A 17,700-nucleotide genomic window follows, 5' to 3' on the forward strand; every position below is an offset into this window, starting at 1 on the left:
TTTTTATATGTACCCACATCTTTAAAGGTAAATTCTCTCGGATCATGTTGAAAGTACCATAGTTTAAAAAAAAAAAAAAGTTGAGGCTCAAACATTTTCTTTTTTTTTTTTCAGATCTTCAATTTTACAAGCAGAGAGTAAAAAAGACCATGAAGAGGTAAAACTTTATCTAGTTAATTTCTTCAGTGACGTTTAAAAATATTTTTCTGATGGCAAAACATATTATTGTGTTTATTATAGAAATTCCAGAAAATCCTAGTTAATTAAAAATTCTTTTTTTTTTCCCAGTAAAAGTCTTTAAGCAACATTCTTGTTTCTCACAGAATTTTATAGCTGGGAGGACTGTAGAAATAAATCATCTCTCTGCTATCTTAAGGGCTCAAATTCAAAAATGACCTTGTGACTCTTGCTTTCTGGCATGCTGTTAGTATCATGAGGTGACAAGTTTAATTTATTCCCTTCTCTCACCAACCCTTTGAGACACTATTTGGTTCAGTAAGAACATAGTGGCAGTAAATGTGGCACAGCAGGAAGCAAGTAAAGCTTAAAACCTTGGGAAAATGAAAGACAGAAAAACAAAAATTTGGGAGTCTCTATTTTTCCTCACAAGCCTTTTATTTTTGGCTCCATTTTTACTCCTAGTATACCAGATATGGAAGGTAAGGTACCAAGAACTGATGCTTCAAAAACTTTATCTTGAGAAATATTCTTCCATGAAAACATACCATAGCTAGATTTGAGCCATTTTACTTGGTATTATAGTCGTGTTGGTAAAAGATGATTATGGTAAAAGACAAAATTATGTAGAGATCTACCTTCATTTACTTCTCATGGAAAAGAGTTCATATTAAAACTTGCTTTTGGTCTCTGAAGAACAGACAAATGTCTCTGCTCTCTTATCTGCATGGTTTACCAAACAAAATATTTGTTTAGTTTAGTGAGGCTCATTAGGCACTAGAATCCTTGAGAGTGAACCAGAATATGTGGAGCAGGAAGTGTTTTCTATGCTAATTATTTATTAACTTGAAAGAAGGGGAGGTATGTAAATTATATTCATCAGGAATATATTTCTCTTTTTCTGCATTGGTGTTAATTATGATGTCTGAGTTCAGACTACCTTGGTGGAGATTAAGGGGGGAAGTGATATAAAAAGAAATACAGACTATTAAAGTATAATTTAACATGATTGCTACATTTTTTATTTCCTTGTGTGAAATAAATTTGGGATTTTAAATAATAAATCTGTTACATATAAATGCATATGTATATAGCAAGGTTTTTCTTATAAGGAGGATTATATGCTACTTCTAAAGAAACTTCTGTTTCAGTTTAATATCAAACATTAGCTTTTAGAAGCTTTGTAGAAAAAAAATGATTAATCACATTTTTCTATTTTTTTACTTTTGCAGTGGATCTGTACAATAAACAACATATCTAAACAAATATACTTAAGTGAAAATCCAGAGGTAATATTTTTATCTTAAGTTACTAGACCTAGTGAAATTGAATAATTCTGTGGCTTACATGGCTTTTATTAATTGTCATTATTTCTCAAGTTCTGTAATATTTTAATTCGACCTTGAATGGGTAGCTTTAATGTATCATATGTATTATGAGTGTCTGATCTCCCTAGAATAATAAATTGTTTCAAAAGTTACTGAAACTAGGGCCGGCCCCGTGGCTCACTCAGGAGAGTGCGGCGCTGGTAGCACCGAGGCTGCGGGTTTGGCTCCTATATAGCGATGGCCGGTGCGCTCACTGGCTGAGTGTGGTGTGGACGACACCGTGCCGAGGGTTACGACCCCTTACTGGTCAGGGGAAAAAAAAAAGTCACTGAAACTAGTCAACAACAAATACTTACTGGGTCTTGACTGGTTAGCTCTGCAATGAGCACCCTGGAGAAAGGAAATGAAAATAAGCCATGGCATTTGCTCTCTAGGAGCCTATCTGTATGGGGAAACAAAACCAAAACTTTAAATAACATTTTGTATAAAACAGGATGTTACTGAAAGCATATGGTGGCGAGTGAAGGCTTAAGTTTTGAGAATGTTAAGATCAGTATGAACTTTAGCTTTAGAGAAAGCTCTGTGGAGATGGTAGAAACTTGAGCTGGGTAGGATTTGTTTCTGTTTTGAGGAAAATGGGAGACATTGTAGATAAGAGAATTTAAAAAAAAAGGACACATGCAGAAATGGCATATTTATGAAACTAGTAGTGTAATTAGAGTTAAAGGTTTCTTGATGGAGAATAAAAGAAGACTGAAATGTGCATACAAATCACCTGCTGATCTTGTTAAAATGCATATTATGATTCAGTATGTCTGGAGTGATGCAGCCTGCACTCTCAGTTTTGCAAATTATACTTTGAGTAGTAAGGATATCAAACCATATGAACCCGATGGTGTAGACATAGAGATAGGTGCAGTCCAAACATACAGGCAGAACCCAGGGGTACAGATAACTCTGGAATTAATCAAGTGGATCCACACTGCAGTATAGTTGAGAGAAGACTTGGTCCTGGGACAGGAGCTGTCTGACCTCTTGCCAGTCTTGGTGGGCATGGCTGTGATGTGAACCCAGGTATCTCCCAGGGCTGGGCAGGGACTGATGATATCAGCTGAGGCTGAGAGAGCTAATTTCTCTGGGCAGCCCTGAGTCTTCTAAATCTTAAGCTGCTGTTGATGTAATGGTGGATTAGATGGGAGGGTCTACTCTAGTTAGTAACTGATTGATATAAAGGATGAAGGAGATAAATAAGGTAAAGATGACTTCCAGGTTTTAAACCAAGTGAAGAGAACAACTTGGGGGAAAAAAAAGACTTCTGTTTTTATTGTAACGGCTTTGAGGTGCCAGCCAAGACACATGATTTAGTTGCCCAGGAGAAAGTTTTGAACCAAAAAAATAAAATCTCATGACCTCTAAAATATTAGTTTTGTACAAAACTATGAGTTTGATCTTAGAAAAATCAGTGCTAACTGTAGATCAAGATACTAAAAAGAGCCTTTGCTTTTAGTAACTTGATCTCCTGCCAATCTAGCTTTTCCTTTTTGTAGGGTTAGTTGGGAGGAACAAAAAAATAAAACTAAAATGTGAATTAAATATCTTATTTTATCACCTAGGGAATATGTAGGGTATACAGTGTTTGGATTTGAATAATTCACTTATAGTCTTTTCCTACCAATTATCAGAACTCTAATTTTTAGTTAATATTTTCCAGGTTACCTAGAATTATTTTATCTGTGTTAATGAGAATAGAAATTTTGATCAGTTTGTGGCATTTATTGGTATTTTTGCTAATTACAAGACACAGAAATGCAAAACTTTTCTGATTACTTTTTAAAATTTAAAGATTTTTTATTGTGGTAAAAAAACACAAACTTTACCATCTTCACCATTTTTAAGTGTATAGAAGAGTATTGTTAACTATATATATACAATGTTGAAACAGATCTTTGATTAAATACCATTTTTATTTAGTCAGTGTTTTAAGTAAAAAAGTAAGCCTAAAAATATTTATTATGGAAAATTTACTTTCAAATTTTGTCTGAATATATTCATGATAACTTTATAAATTAATAAATATATAGGTATTTCTGAGCATAAGTATATTCTGGAAAATTATGAAAACTTTACCAGCATAGTTATAAAATACACTTTCAGGTGCTAGGCACTAGCAATACAAACCTTAATCCAAAATATCTGGTAGTTAAAAATTGAAAGAAAAATCAATATTTTCCTATTATGTATATTAGTAGAAAATAAAGGGTTTTTTTTTCTAGATTATAGGATGCAAGAAGAAACTTAAGTTATAATGTTATGAAATTAATCATGTACCTTAATATTAAGACAAAAGAATGTGGAGCTACTTTAGTAGCTCTAATTTGTATTTTAAGTATAATTCAAAAGCATTCTGACAATTCAGAGAGTTACATTCAAACTTTTGGTTTTCTTACTTTACTAATATTAGTCCTTTTTTAAAAAAAATCAAAATAGGAAACTGCTGCACGAGTAAATCAGTCTGCTCTGGAAGCTGTCACTCCTTCCCCATCTTTCCAGCAGAGGCATGAAAGCCTACGGCCAGCAGGGTGAGTTACCACACTGTGAGTTATTTAAAGAACTATATGGGCTATTTAAAGTGGTACTGAGCCCTTTGATATTAGCAGTACTACTTACATTAGTATTAAATAGTTCCTGGTACAGCAGAGAAAGTGTATGTTCAAAATGGTAAATTTACCTATAGGGATGCTAAATAAATGATGATTTCAAATTTCTCTAGTGTTTTTTTTTTTTTTTTTTTTTTTTTTTTTTTTTTTTTTTTTTAGGATGTGTAGCATTCTTCAGATCTCTGAGCCTAGGTTTCCTCACTTGTAAGGAAATTTGCGAAGATTAAATGAGATAATGAATTTATGTAGAGCGTGTGATAGTGCACAGCTCAATAAATATTTTTTTTTTTTTTTGTCTTTTTGTCTTTTTTTTCCGTGTCCGGCAACGGATCGCAACCCTCAGTGTTGCCACCGTACCGGACCAGGGACCGGCAACAGGATCGCAAGCCTCGGCGCTGCTCCCGCGCCTCGCTCAGCCAGTGAGCGGGAACCGGTCTGTACATGGGATCCGAACCCTCGGACGGGAGCGCCGCCGCGCTTCCCAAGCGGCGCACTATCCAGTGCGCCACCGGGCCGGCCCAAATTTCTCTAGTGTTTTCAACTAAATCTCTAGATTGAGGTGATTTATGTTTTTGAGTTTAATAATTGGAAAGAAAAAGTCTGTTGTTAAATAAGCTATGGTTTGGGATTGTGTTTTTATTCAAATTTGTTTTACTCTTCTCATTATAATTTTGTGATTTCTTTTTTCATAGTTTAAGTGTTTGACTTCCAAAAGAGAAAACTAAATGCAATGCCTTCTTGTTTTCCTTTGTGCTTAGACAATCTCGGCCATCAACAGCTCGAACCAGCAGTTCGGGATCCTTAGGATCTGAGTCCACAAATTTGGCTGCCCTATCTCTAGATTCTCTTGTTGCCCCGGACACTCCAATACAGTTCGACATAATTTCTCCTGTGTGTGAAGATCAGCCTGGCCAAACAAAAGCCTCTGGCCAGGGAAGCAGGTGGGTGATGGCATCACAGGGACATTGTGCTGTGGTCTGTAAGATTTATGATTCCATTTCTACATTTGAGAGTCATCTCTTACATACCATGTGCATCAGCTGTGTTATACTTTCTTTGTTTAACTACCTGACATAATTTTGCTAGGGAAGAATCATGCAGGTTTTTCTCATTGTCTTCTGCCTCAATTAAAGGAGTTGAGATAATTTAGTTTCAAAAATATTTAATTCTGAATTGGTTATCAGGTCTGCTTCTTGGGCATTTGCTCTTAAAATTGAAGAAGAAAGCTGATAGTCCTATCTTTTGGTCATGACAATATTTAAAAAATTCTTCGGGGTAATATATGTGCTATAGGTTTATTAGAAATAGTGTCTTGTGTTAGAATGAGAAATCTTCAGGAAGTTACTAAAACAATGTCACTGCTATGAATTATTAATGTCATCTTTTATTTATATAATGAGGAATTTTTCTTTGGCCCCAGATGAGGAAATGTGACTTAAGTCATTTATTAAGTAGGTTGGACACCTAATATATTGATAATACAGGTTGAGCATCCCTAATCCTAAATTATACAAAATCTGAAATTTTTTGAGCCCCAGCATGATGAAACAAGTGGAGAATTCCACACCTGACCTCATGTTTTATGCATAAAATTATTTAAAATATTGTGTAAAATTACATTCATGTTACATTTATAAGGTGTATATGAAACAAATGAATTTCGTGTTTAGGCTTGGGTTCCATTCCCAAGTTATCTCATTTATATGCAAATGTTCCAACATCTGAAAAAATTCAAAACATTTCTGGTCCTAAAGCATTTTGGATAAGGGATACTCAACCTATATATTAATTTGTATATATAAGGCTGTGACCCAAAAAAAGTAATGTGCATTTCTTTTTTTTTTTTGGCACTGGCCAGTATGAGGATCTGAATGTAATTTACATTCGATTTCAGAAATATACTGAGCATTTGCTATGATAGGTCAGATCTCTATTAAAGAGATCAATTTCCTATTATCTTAATGCCTGTCTTATTTTAAAACCACTTAGCTCTTTCTTTGCTTCCAAAATCTACTTTGAATTGTACTCTTCTTTCTTCACTGTGGGTGTATCACAAGCCAAACGCACTAAGAAAGGAAGTAGCTTTCATCTCCAGTTCACTTTTCTTCTTGCACTGTTACTTAAACCTTGAGAAATATAGGTTTAAAACTAGAAAATGTTCAAATCTGTAGCATGTCTTAAAGTAAAAAGAGGTTTTTACAATTTCAGGAAATCCCTGACATTTTTCTCAAGCAGCTAAAATTGGAGCTAAATCAGTGTTCTTCTGTGCTAGCTTATTTAAATTCAAGAACTTTTGCAACATAGTTTATTTATGATGTTGATTTTTTGTTGTGTGTGGCTAAACTTCCAATTCATCCATATCTTCTAAAATGCAGCAACATTGGGTTCAGCCTATTAACCCTGTGTGAGGGCAGAGGCCTTCATCATGGTAATTTATTCATCAGTAGTGTTCTTAACAGGGTAGGACACTTTAGAACTTTTCTTTTTAAAATGTACGTATAAAGTTTTGTTACTCTTAGTTTTTAACTCTGGTTTCAATGATTAGATTTCTTCTTTGTGGCTTATGGTAACTGACCGTTTATTTGTTCATATTTTTTTTTGTAAACTTTTCAGGCGTACAAATCCATTTGGAGAATCTGGAGGAAGTACAAAATCTGAAACCGAAGGTAAAACAGATGTGCAGTATCCTTATATTTTAGAACTACATCTCGATAGTTAACTGTGTGAAGAATTTGTCTTTTACATTTGCTCTGCTATTAGGCTGTTTTGATGTTATTTTTACTTCAAAATTTTCTGTTTACTCATAGTATGCTTAAAGCAACAATTTCATCTGACTTAAGATGTTGTTATTCATACAAAATTATAGAATGTTATGCTTTTGACCTCAAAGTCAAATTCTCAATGCATAAGATATCCTTTCAGCTCAATAGCTGCTGTTTCACTTCTGGTACTGGAGCGTAACTTTTTTCCTTTTCCAGTAACTATTTATTTTTATATGATTTCAAATTTACAGAAAAACTATAAGAATAGTACAAGGAATTCTTTTTACCCAGAGCCACCAATTGTTGAAGCATTACGTTTTGTTATTTGAATTTGAGACCTTAATTTTCTTATAACTTGAACAACGGAGTTAGGAGTTATTTCTAAATCCTCCTTAGGATTGAATTTTTCACTGGAAAATTTGAAAGGAGGCAGTATATCTAATTCTTTTGGAACAGAAATGTGGAACTTAAAACTACATAATGTACCTTGTTTTGTTATAGATTCTATCCTTCATCAGTTATTTATTGTTCGATTCCTTGGTTCTATGGAGGTGAAATCAGATGACCATCCAGATGTTGTTTATGAAACAATGCGCCAAATCTTAGCTGCCCAGGCCATCCGTAACATCTTTCGTATGACAGAATCACATTTATTAGTGACTTGTGACTGTTTAAAGTAAGTAGTAACCACTCCCTAAAAAAAACTGTAGGAAGAAACATTTACATAATTTTAGCCTAATTAAAATTTGTTTTCCAAATTTTTAATTATTATAGGTTAATTGATCCACAAACACAAGTTACAAGGCTCACGGTGAGTTCTACATGATTAAAGCTTTATTTTAAGTCCCTTAGTGCATATGCACATCTTACAACTTGATAGTAATCCTGATCCTGTATATTTAGGTATGGTGGTATCAATTACAATTGGTCTTCAAACTGTTATAGTTAAATCTATGGCTATCTCCAAAAAGTTATAATTGAAAATCCCATGCAACTTAAAAGAATCAACACAATCTGTTGTGTTACTTCGTGTTTATCCCTCTTAGGGAGTTTATGTCACACACCAAGGAAATTAACAAGAGGAATTAAAAGGTGAACATGATTGAGTTTATTTTATAATTTCTGTTTTGAAATAGCTTTGTGTGTGTTTCAGTTCAATCATTTATTAAATAGACAATTTTTGTTATTGATTTTGACTTTGTAAAATGTGTTAATGAATTCAGTATTCAACAACCTCTTTTGCTTGGTTATCAATACCAAATATGACATTATTTGCTCTTAAATTACCAGTCTATTAAAAAATTCATGATACTTTTAGAACTTAGCATATGAGTTTGTTACATATGAGTGTTGCTATAATGGTTTGAAAGATCTGATGTTTGCTTCTGATGTTTTCTGTGGCAGTTTCCATTACCCTGTGTAGTTTTGTATGCTACACACCAGGAAAATAAGCGGCTTTTTGGATTTGTTCTTCGGACATCAGGAGGGAGAAGTGAAAGTAATCTGTCATCAGTCTGTTATATATTTGAATCAAACAACGAGGGGGAAAAGGTATTTGGCTTTTCAAAATGTTTCTGTTGTGAAGTACATATCATAGTTATAGTTCTTACTAAGATTCTGCTTAGTCTGAATAAACTGCTTGACCAAAGCCTGTTGCTCTGAAGAGAGCCAAGCTGATGGGCTGGGCTTCTGACTCTACAGATCGGTGTAGGTGCAATCTTCTAGCCTCATTAACTTATCCTGGGAATGGAATATATTCCTATAGTTGGCCATTTTCAAGTGTCTTCAGCTTAGAGCAGCATCAGCAGCTGCTTGCTTCATTCCTTGCATGCCTTAAAAAATAACTATCTCAGTAATGAATTTGAGATAAGAAATGGGGTACACGAAAAAAAAAAATCAAGTTATTATATCAAAAAAATAAAAATAAAAATAAAAATAAAAATAAAAATAAAAATATCTCATAAATTGTAACAGTTCCACTTTCTTACAACCAGCTCTCCTTGTTAAATTCTGTTATTAATTCTAATAATTTACAGGATATTTTCAGTTTTATGTGTTGTTAATAAGAATACAGTAATATGTCTGTTTCTTCTTTTCCAATAATAATATTTTTTGGGTTTTTCTTATCTTTACATACTTCACATAAAACCTCTGGTACTATATTGACTATAAGAAATAAAAGTCTGTTTCTTGTCTCCTTTCTTATTTTAAAAAGAATATTTCCAACATTTCACCATTAAAATAATTTGATTTTTAGAAGTTAACCCTTTGCCAGGTTAAAGTCTACCCCTTCTATTATTACTTTGGTTAGAGTTTTTACCAAGAATGCATGCTGAATTTTATGAAATCTATTCTCTATATCTACTGAAATGATCATAGGTTTCCCCCCGTTTAATGAGTTAATGCCATAAATCACATCAATATATTTGCTAGATTTGACTTAGTCATAATCTAAATATTTTATTCAGGATTTCTTATTCATGTTTATAAATAAACTACGAGAATAATTTTTTCTTTCTTTCTTTCTTTTTTTTTTGTACCAAGGTATGCTAGCCAATTAAAATGAGTTGAGATATATTTCCTTTTTTTGCCATTTTCTGAAACAGTTTACATAAATTTGGAATAGTCCATTCCTTGAAAATTTGATAAAACTTTTCCATAACTTGCCTAAAAGTTTAATAGAACCTGATGTTTTCTTTGTAAAAATAACTTTCAATTGTGCTATGATTTCTTTAATAAGACTTTCTTTCATAGTACTGTATAGACTTTCTATTTCCTTTGGAGTTGATTTTGGTAAGTTTTTAAAATGGGAAATTTCAACATTTTATCATAGTTCACAAATTTATAAGATGAATTTATTTGTTAGTAGTTTCTTATCTTTTAAATCTCTGCTGGATCTGTGGCTATCTTCTTTTTTATTAATAGTATTTTTCATAAAGTAATTTTGATGTTTTTTCTTCCTTGACCAAGCTTGCCAGAGACTTGCTAATTTTATTAGTCTTACCAAATATCCAACTTTTGGTTTTATTGACCATCTCATATCTTTTGTTTCCTTCCTTTAAAATAAAGTTTTGCTTTATCAAAATTTTCTGAGTATACAGTTCAAAGAACAAAAGAGTTTTAAAAATTGCTTTTCAAAAAACAGCAGTCCCCTGCCTCCTTTCTCCCACTTTCTCTTTCCCAGAGACAGCCAATTTAATTTCTTGCTCACAGACTGTGAAGAAAACATACGAAGGCTTGGTTTTGGGGCTGAACCATTCTTAAATCAGCTTTTGTTTGAAGCAGTGTATTATGTTGAGTTATAAAACTAGTTATATCAGCCATTTGGATACTTGAAATATTTGTTTTGATGTGAGAACCGCCTGAGTTTTTCATATTTCTCTCTTTAGATTTGTGATTCTGTTGGACTGGCAAAACAGATAGCTTTGCATGCCGAACTGGTAAGAATCCGAGATGCTTAATTTTCCAAGAATGTTAATTAAGGTAGTAATATAAGCTCTTTCATATTAGCAAGTAAAAAAAATGATTTTGCTAAGCAAGGTTAACAATGGATGCTATTGCTGATATAGCATGCAGAATTTGGATAAATATCTATCATAGAATGTAACTATTGGTGTGATTTCTCATGTATAAATGCAAAAAAAAAAAAGGTTACAAAGGTGATATTATGGAAATGCCTAAAATTTAAAGTTACTTCATATTTAATTCATCAGTTTTATTCATCTGTTCTTTAGGATCGTAGGGCATCAGAAAAACAAAAAGAAATAGAGAGAGTGAAAGAGAAGCAACAGAAAGAACTCAGTAAGCAAAAACAAATTGAAAAGGTATGCAGTCCTAATGTCTGGATCTTCCCTTTAAATGGTGTTTGTGAAGACTTAATTCAGCACCAAGACTTTCAGATTTGAATTCCCAAATGAAGGTCTGTTTCTGTTTGCTCAGCCATTTCATAACCAAATGATTCATAACAGCAGAAAAGAGTGGTAACATCTGTCTTCTGATATGATGTTTACATTATAGTTATGTTGACATGTAGTGTGACTTGCTGTTTAGCAAACATACCAAAAGGATTGAAGTGGCTCTCAAGTATGTATTTTAACTGCATTATTTTCCCACTTGACTTCCATTAACTTAGTTTCTTTTCTGTCTTTTCTACTAGGACTTGGAAGAACAAAGTCGGTTGATAGCTGCTTCCAGTAGACCAAACCAAGCCAGTAGTGAGGGGCAGTTTGTTGTCCTTAGCAGTAGCCAGTCAGAAGAGAGTGATTTGGGAGAAGAAGGAAAGAAGAGAGAGTCAGAAGCATAAACTTATCCTTGCTTTTTGATTGAATATTCCCCCCTTGGAATTTGACAATTTCTGTGGTGAAATGGTACAAGGTAACAACTATGTTGAAATATCGAGGAGGAGACTAAGCTTTATATTTGCTGGTTTGTTTTAGCTTCATTTAAAAAAATAAGATTGAACTTGCTGACTTAGGTTTGCATTGATTTTTTTCCTTAAAAATCAATATACTATGCATTAATATTAAATTCCACATGTCTAAAAGAAACCTGCTCATCTCCCCAAAGTAGATTGCTGAGGAAGTACTTGCTCAAGCATTTTTTCCTTCAAATTGTGAAATTTTTATCTTGCATTGTAATTGGTTATGACCATAAGAAATCATTTGTTCTTTAGGTTCAAATATTCATGGATATGCTCCCTCTCTTTCTTTAGGAACATTTTGCTTGTAGTGAGGAAGCATTCAACTGAATAAGTTCAAAACCCTTTATACAGAGAATTCTACAAGTTTGCAGATATTTTAACAATATTATATGTGCAATAGAACTTTTATTTAAAAAATTAGGACAGATTTTAGACTTAAGGTTTCAAATTATGGCAGGTGGTACTGTTGATTTCAGGGCACTTTCTTGGATTGCTCACAGTTCTCTGATGTACTACACCTGAGGCCGTAGGAAAGACGCTTAAGTGTGTTCGGTTCAAGATTGATACAGCCCTTGGCATTTAATTATCTCATTCTTAGTTCTCAGGTTGGGATTTCAGTTATTGCTACAGAGCAGTAATGGTTAAAATAAGATTTTGGAATGTATTAAAAGATTCTTTTTTGTTCAAGTACATTTTAGATTAGGATTGACATGTAAAGATATTGTTAACAGGATGATAAATTGTATTTTCTGCATTGTGTGAAATAATTTTTATTGAAAATCAAGGGACATTTCAAAAGAAGTTCTATAACAATTGTTTCCTGCTTAAAGTAAAAATTCCCAGAGTTTAATTTAGAAAATGTAATCTTTTAAATTTCAGACTGATATTCCTAGTATTTTCATAGTCCCATGTTTTGATAAAATACTGAATCACCACTTTATATCCACAAAGACAAATAACTAATGTATAAGAATAAAATAATTTGCACTAATTATTGTAAATACTTCTACTCTTCAAATGAGTAAAGGGTCTAATTCCATGAAAGACAGAAAAAAACTGAATGCCTGGTATAGTATAGGAGAAATTAACCAAGGAAGGATTTTAGCCTGGTGCCAAGGTTAAAATGACATTTCTCTATTGCCTATCTTGTATGTCAAACCTTGATTTCTTTAATCAAATTTTTAACATTGCTTATAGAAATTATGTTCATGTGTTTCACATGAAAAAGTATATATACACAAGTTAAATATATTCAGTAAAATGTTTTACATAGTTATACATTTACAGATTTTCAAAAGGTTAACCACTAAGACTAATTTCATAAGAGAAAGCCTTTTGTTTTTTGATATAGTTTTTTCTTCTTAGTTTTGAACTAGAAATGGCATTTGTTTTTGTTGACAAAATATAGCGCAGCTGTTTCACACTTTATGTCGTTTTCTGTAGGAGTAGGATAGATAATTAGGATCATGATTTTTTTATCCATGTGCCAAATGGGAGTAATGATTATTTAATACTTGTTGAAGCCTTATGTTACCAAAACATATAGTAAAAAAGTAGGATTTTATGGAATACTTTGATAAAAAGTTTGTGTTTACCAAGGGGAATGCTTTCTTTATAGTGTATCATTCCTTTTGTTGAAATTGAAATTTCTTCTGTGGTCAGCACTTGATTAATCATGGCAAGTTCTGCTTTTAAGACCTTTTTGAGATAAGTAGGCTTTCAGTAAGTCTTTTGTTTATACTACAAATTGTCACCTCACTTAGTTTAGATGAAATCTGTCACCCTACAGGGAAGGTGGTCATCATTAGGAGGCAGTTTTACTAACCTGGTGCTATGCATGTAGCAAACAACTGCACTTTGCACTCTGGGTCAAAGTGTGGGCTGGAGTTATTAATGGTACTGGCAGACCTAGTGATGCTCAACAGATATGTTCCTTTTAAGTCATGTTTTCACAGGAATTTCCACAATAATATACCCATGTCCATAGGTCAGACCAAAATGCATTCCAATGCCAAATAGAAGTCAGGAGTGGATTTAACAATTTTAGATGATTCAATTTCTGTTCCATTACTGTTGAATTATATGAACTATTCCATTACTGCAGATATTTAAGCATCATCCTTAATAAGCTCTCTTTTTAATTAAGGTTGCCCATGTGTTTGTGCCTAATGTTAAAGCTGATCTTGTTCTGGTATCCTCCTTTGAAATCCCTTCTAGCTCTGTGATGCTTTGATGGTGATTGGATTAGATTTTGAGATATCTTTTTCAGATTCAAATTTATACTTAATGGTTTTTAGAAATTAACAAAACTGCTTTTTTGAAAGGAAAGAAATTAAGCCTACCTAATTCTGCTGTGCATTCTGTTACCTACAAGAACAATACTTTCATAACAATGGTAATGAAGTCAGTAGATGGGAAACCAGTTATTCCTTCTGTCCTTTAAAATTTTGAAAACTTTCTATTAAGGGACTGAAACTGTTAACCTTGAACAGAGTCCTCAAAGCTAGTCTGGTTTTTGCCATGTCTGCAATGATTACTTCATGTTTAATTTCAAAAGAATTCTCAGGCTTCAAAATCTAGAGATGGTAAATTTGTTTCCATTATGCTTGGGAGAGAGTAGGGTGTGCATAACATCTAGGTAACATATAACCTTAGAGGTAAAGGTATCTGAGTTAATTTTGAGTGATATCTATGAACCACAATATTTAAAATTTGGGTACCATTACAAGTGCTGACAAGACCTGAGCTAATACATTGCAAAACCTTCTGCCACCTGAATAAAATGAAAACATTAATGTTGGTTTAGACGACAACCTCCTAGAATTCAGATTGTACTTTAAATATTTAAACACACCAGTTGTAGCACACAAATCCTTCCTTTTATTTTTATCAAGTTTGGTTTACTCTTTTCATGAAATTTTGTTCTTCCACATTAATTAATATATAAAGATTTAGTTCATAAATAATAATACATAAAGTGGAATCATGTTATTCTTTTTAACCAATCTTTTGTGGCTGCATTCATATGTAATTTACTTCAGTTAATATGAGAACTGGGGATTAAGTTATAACTAATGTGCAAAATTTCTTTGTATATTTGGTGATTTCATAATGTAAGTGAATTTGTTAATTCTTATTTCGCTGATACTATCAATCATACAGCATACAATTAAAATTCAGCAACATTTCCCTTTAGAATTGGATTTGAAGAACTCAACTTTATGTGATCATGGTATACGTGTGGAGTGGAGAACTTATTTTTTCATTTTGTCAAAATAGGTATTTGCTGACAAAGCTTCAGGAAGTATGTTAGAAGATTTTTTAATGTATAATAAAGTTAATGATTTTTGTACAGTCTTTTTGTATGAAATATTTGGTATATACTCCAAGTTCTATTTCTCCAAGTAATTTCAAATGATGTTTATAAAAACAATTGGAGTTTTTCTTAATCTATAGACAGTATCATTTACACATCTAGCCCCATTGCAATTCTACAACAGCTAAAATGAAAAAAAAGTCACTTACTGGGAAAAGTTTGGTATATAAACAAAGTAATTCATCACTAGTGACTTTTCCTTTTAGAAGAGGGAAAGAAACTTCAATAATTACCCTAGACATGTTACAGATGATGTATACTTGCTACTCTTTGGTCCTACTCAAAGTTGTTCCTCTGATTTAAAGGGGCAGGTTTATTAAGTACACCAGCTTAATAAGTAGCTTGGATCTGTAATTTTTTTTTTTTTTCCCCTTTTTGTCTTTTTTTCGTGACCGGTAACGGGATTGCAACCCTCGGTGTCGCGCCCGTACCGCGACCAGCAACGGGATCGCAACCCTTGGTGTCGTGCCTGCACCGCGCTCAGCCAGTGAGCGGACTGGTCTCTATATGGGATCCGAACCCTCGGTGGGAGGCCGCCGCACTCCCAAGCGCCGCACTCTATGGAGTGCGCCACCGGGCCGGCCCCGGATCTGTAATTTTAATACTAATGCATATTAATCTTTTCTGCTCTTTATAGTTTCTTATACCACTTACCAAGTTTTTTTCTTCTACTGGGAGTTTGTACTAATTTGGATTTTATAAAAAGGTATATACACTTTTAGAAGGTCCAGGGAGTGGATGAAATTACCTTTAGAATTACATAATTTATCTAAATGCATGTTTATCTTAAATATATTTGTATATTGACATTCATATAATCTACTACTTGATTACAAGCACACACCACATTTGATTTAAAAAAGTAAAAACTCATATCAGCTAATTTTACGAAAGTTTTTATGTAAAAAACAATAAAAATAAGTCTGTGCTTACTGAAGTAGTCTAGGTAGCCATGAATCCCTATATCAGGAAAAAAACCATAGAGCTTCAGTTTCCCTAAAATGGACAATATTATGTGGGACTTCCAGTCAAGATAGTGGAATAGACGGTCCCCAGTGTCACACTCTCCCACAAATCAACCAATTTACAACTATAAAAAAGCAACGACAGCCAAGCTGGGGCCGCTAGAGCTCAGGGGAAGAGGAGGAGAGACTTACAGAGTGCATGAAGGCAGGAGAAACCATGATGAGAGAAAGAAAAAACAGCTCCGACCATTTTGAATCCCGCTGCTTCCAGGCTGGAGTTGCTGAGTGCATGGAGCAGGAGCTGGCAAAAAGCTGCAGCTATGCCTTTCAGATGAAGTTGCTTGGAGGCAGCAGGGGAGAAGAGGGCCTTGGTGGCCTCCAGGCCAGCAATACCACTAATAGGGTTCCCATGGACCCACATAGGACTGAGGAGCCACAACAACTGAAAAAAAGGAGCCACTCAGAAGCCAGTGAGTCATTGCAAGAGACCGGAGCATGGCCTGTCCCATGGGAACACAGGTGGTGTTTGGAGCACAGGCAGTGGGGGAGATGGGCCCATCAGGGGAACAATGAGGCACAGCAGTGACAGCTGATCTGCCCCCAATCAGTGTAGGACCACTCGGAGAAGACTAGTCAGGAATATAGAATTGTGTGGGGTGCAGTTTGATGAAAAGACTCAGGCCTAGACTGGTGTTTCTACACAACCCAGGTGTACTGGATTTCACTAGAACTGGAAGTACTTATAAAGTCAGCCATTAAAATCTGAGCTGCACAAAAAGCCTTCCCCAGGGAATCAGCAGCAAAGCAGCAATTTAGCTCAATCACAAGGCTCAAGTACTGGTTCCCACAGGAAGTTCCCCTATTTTAGAAGTAAGCAAAGGACAACAAATTAGTTTCAGTGCAGAGTTTAAGTGGTGGGAACAGTAAATAATTCAACACAGAACTGAAAGAAAAAACAAAGTACCCACAACCAGAGATAAAGTTTGATATTAACTAGTAAAGGTCTCACTTCACCAAAGAACACCTATAATACCTAGAAGAACTGGAAGTCCCCTGGGCTACCAAGCCAGAAAGAGGGGAGGGCTGGGGGCCTCAGCAATGTCCCCTGATACCCACAACCAGTCCCAAGGGTGGGGGCTGAGGGCCTTGGCTATACCCCCCCCCCAACAAGCGCAACCACCTGCAGCAACGACCACTGAGCTGGGGGGCAGAGGGCCTCAACCATGTCCCCCCAACACACGCAACCAGACCAGCAACGACCATCAAGCCACAGCAAAGCCCCGGGTTCCCAAGCTGGGGTGGTGGGAGGCAAGGGCTTTTGCCACACTCCCGACATCTGCATCCAGCCCGGCAATGACCAAGCCACCAATGGAAGCCCCCTGGTCTCGCCTATGGGAATGTGGGGGGAGGTGCCACAGGCCTCAATCCCACCCCTCCTTCCTCTTCTTCCATCACATTTCCTTCCCCTTTCCCCTCTCCCTCTTCCTCCCAACTGCTCTGCAACATTATAGAATGTAAAAAACTAAAACAAGGGCCGACCCTGTGGCGCACTTGGGAGAGTGAGGCGCTGGGAGCGCAGCGACGCTCCCGCCGTGGGTTCGGATCCTATATAGGAATGGCCGGTGCACTCACTGGCTGAGCGCGGTGCGGGCGACACTACACCAAGGGTTGCGATCCCCTTACCGGTCACGAAAGAAAAAAAAAAAAAAACCTAAAACAAACCCCCCAAAGATAAAATGGGCAATATTATGCTGAAAAATATATATATACTAAGACTAAACATGTAGCTATCAAGGTTATAGCTGATTGGGCTGTGGTGAAGATGGACTTCATGCTGCCTCTCTGTTGTGCCATCTAAATGCAACATGGGTGTCCCTACATGAATGTCTTAGTTTCTTTCCTCACTTTCCACGTATAGAAATGTGTACTTAGGGCCGGCCCGGTGGCGCACTGGATAGTGCGCTGCTTGGGAAGCGCGGCGGCGCTCCCGCCCGAGGGGTCGGATCCCCCCTACA

The 17,700-nt window shown here is 35.1% G+C and overlaps 1 protein-coding gene across 2 annotated transcripts in view; it reads left to right on the forward strand.

Moving 5' to 3' along the window:
• Positions 1 to 17,700, forward strand: part of APPL1 (adaptor protein, phosphotyrosine interaction, PH domain and leucine zipper containing 1) — a 46,348-nt gene that overhangs the window by 26,238 nt on the left and 2,410 nt on the right. The window contains exons 12-22 of one of the 2 annotated variants that reach the window (XR_551107.1): positions 115 to 157; positions 1,410 to 1,466; positions 3,993 to 4,084; positions 4,921 to 5,103; positions 6,776 to 6,828; positions 7,426 to 7,600; positions 7,699 to 7,735; positions 8,329 to 8,475; positions 10,314 to 10,364; positions 10,659 to 10,748; positions 11,081 to 11,298. Coding sequence is in view for 1 of the 2 variants with exons in the window: in XM_008581233.1 (XP_008579455.1) it covers positions 115 to 157; positions 1,410 to 1,466; positions 3,993 to 4,084; positions 4,921 to 5,103; positions 6,776 to 6,828; positions 7,426 to 7,600; positions 7,699 to 7,735; positions 8,329 to 8,475; positions 10,314 to 10,364; positions 10,659 to 10,748; positions 11,081 to 11,227 (1,075 nt within the window). In the remaining variant the exon portion in view is untranslated. Of the gene's footprint in view, positions 1 to 114; positions 158 to 1,409; positions 1,467 to 3,992; positions 4,085 to 4,920; positions 5,104 to 6,775; positions 6,829 to 7,425; positions 7,601 to 7,698; positions 7,736 to 8,328; positions 8,476 to 10,313; positions 10,365 to 10,658; positions 10,749 to 11,080; positions 12,099 to 17,700 lie in introns of those variants that run through there. The other variant, XM_008581233.1, reaches the window with a different exon arrangement.

Source organism: Galeopterus variegatus, unplaced genomic scaffold, assembly GCF_000696425.1.
Source record: "Galeopterus variegatus unplaced genomic scaffold, G_variegatus-3.0.2 Scaffold2303, whole genome shotgun sequence".
In the NCBI taxonomy this organism is placed as follows: domain Eukaryota; kingdom Metazoa; phylum Chordata; class Mammalia; order Dermoptera; family Cynocephalidae; genus Galeopterus; species Galeopterus variegatus.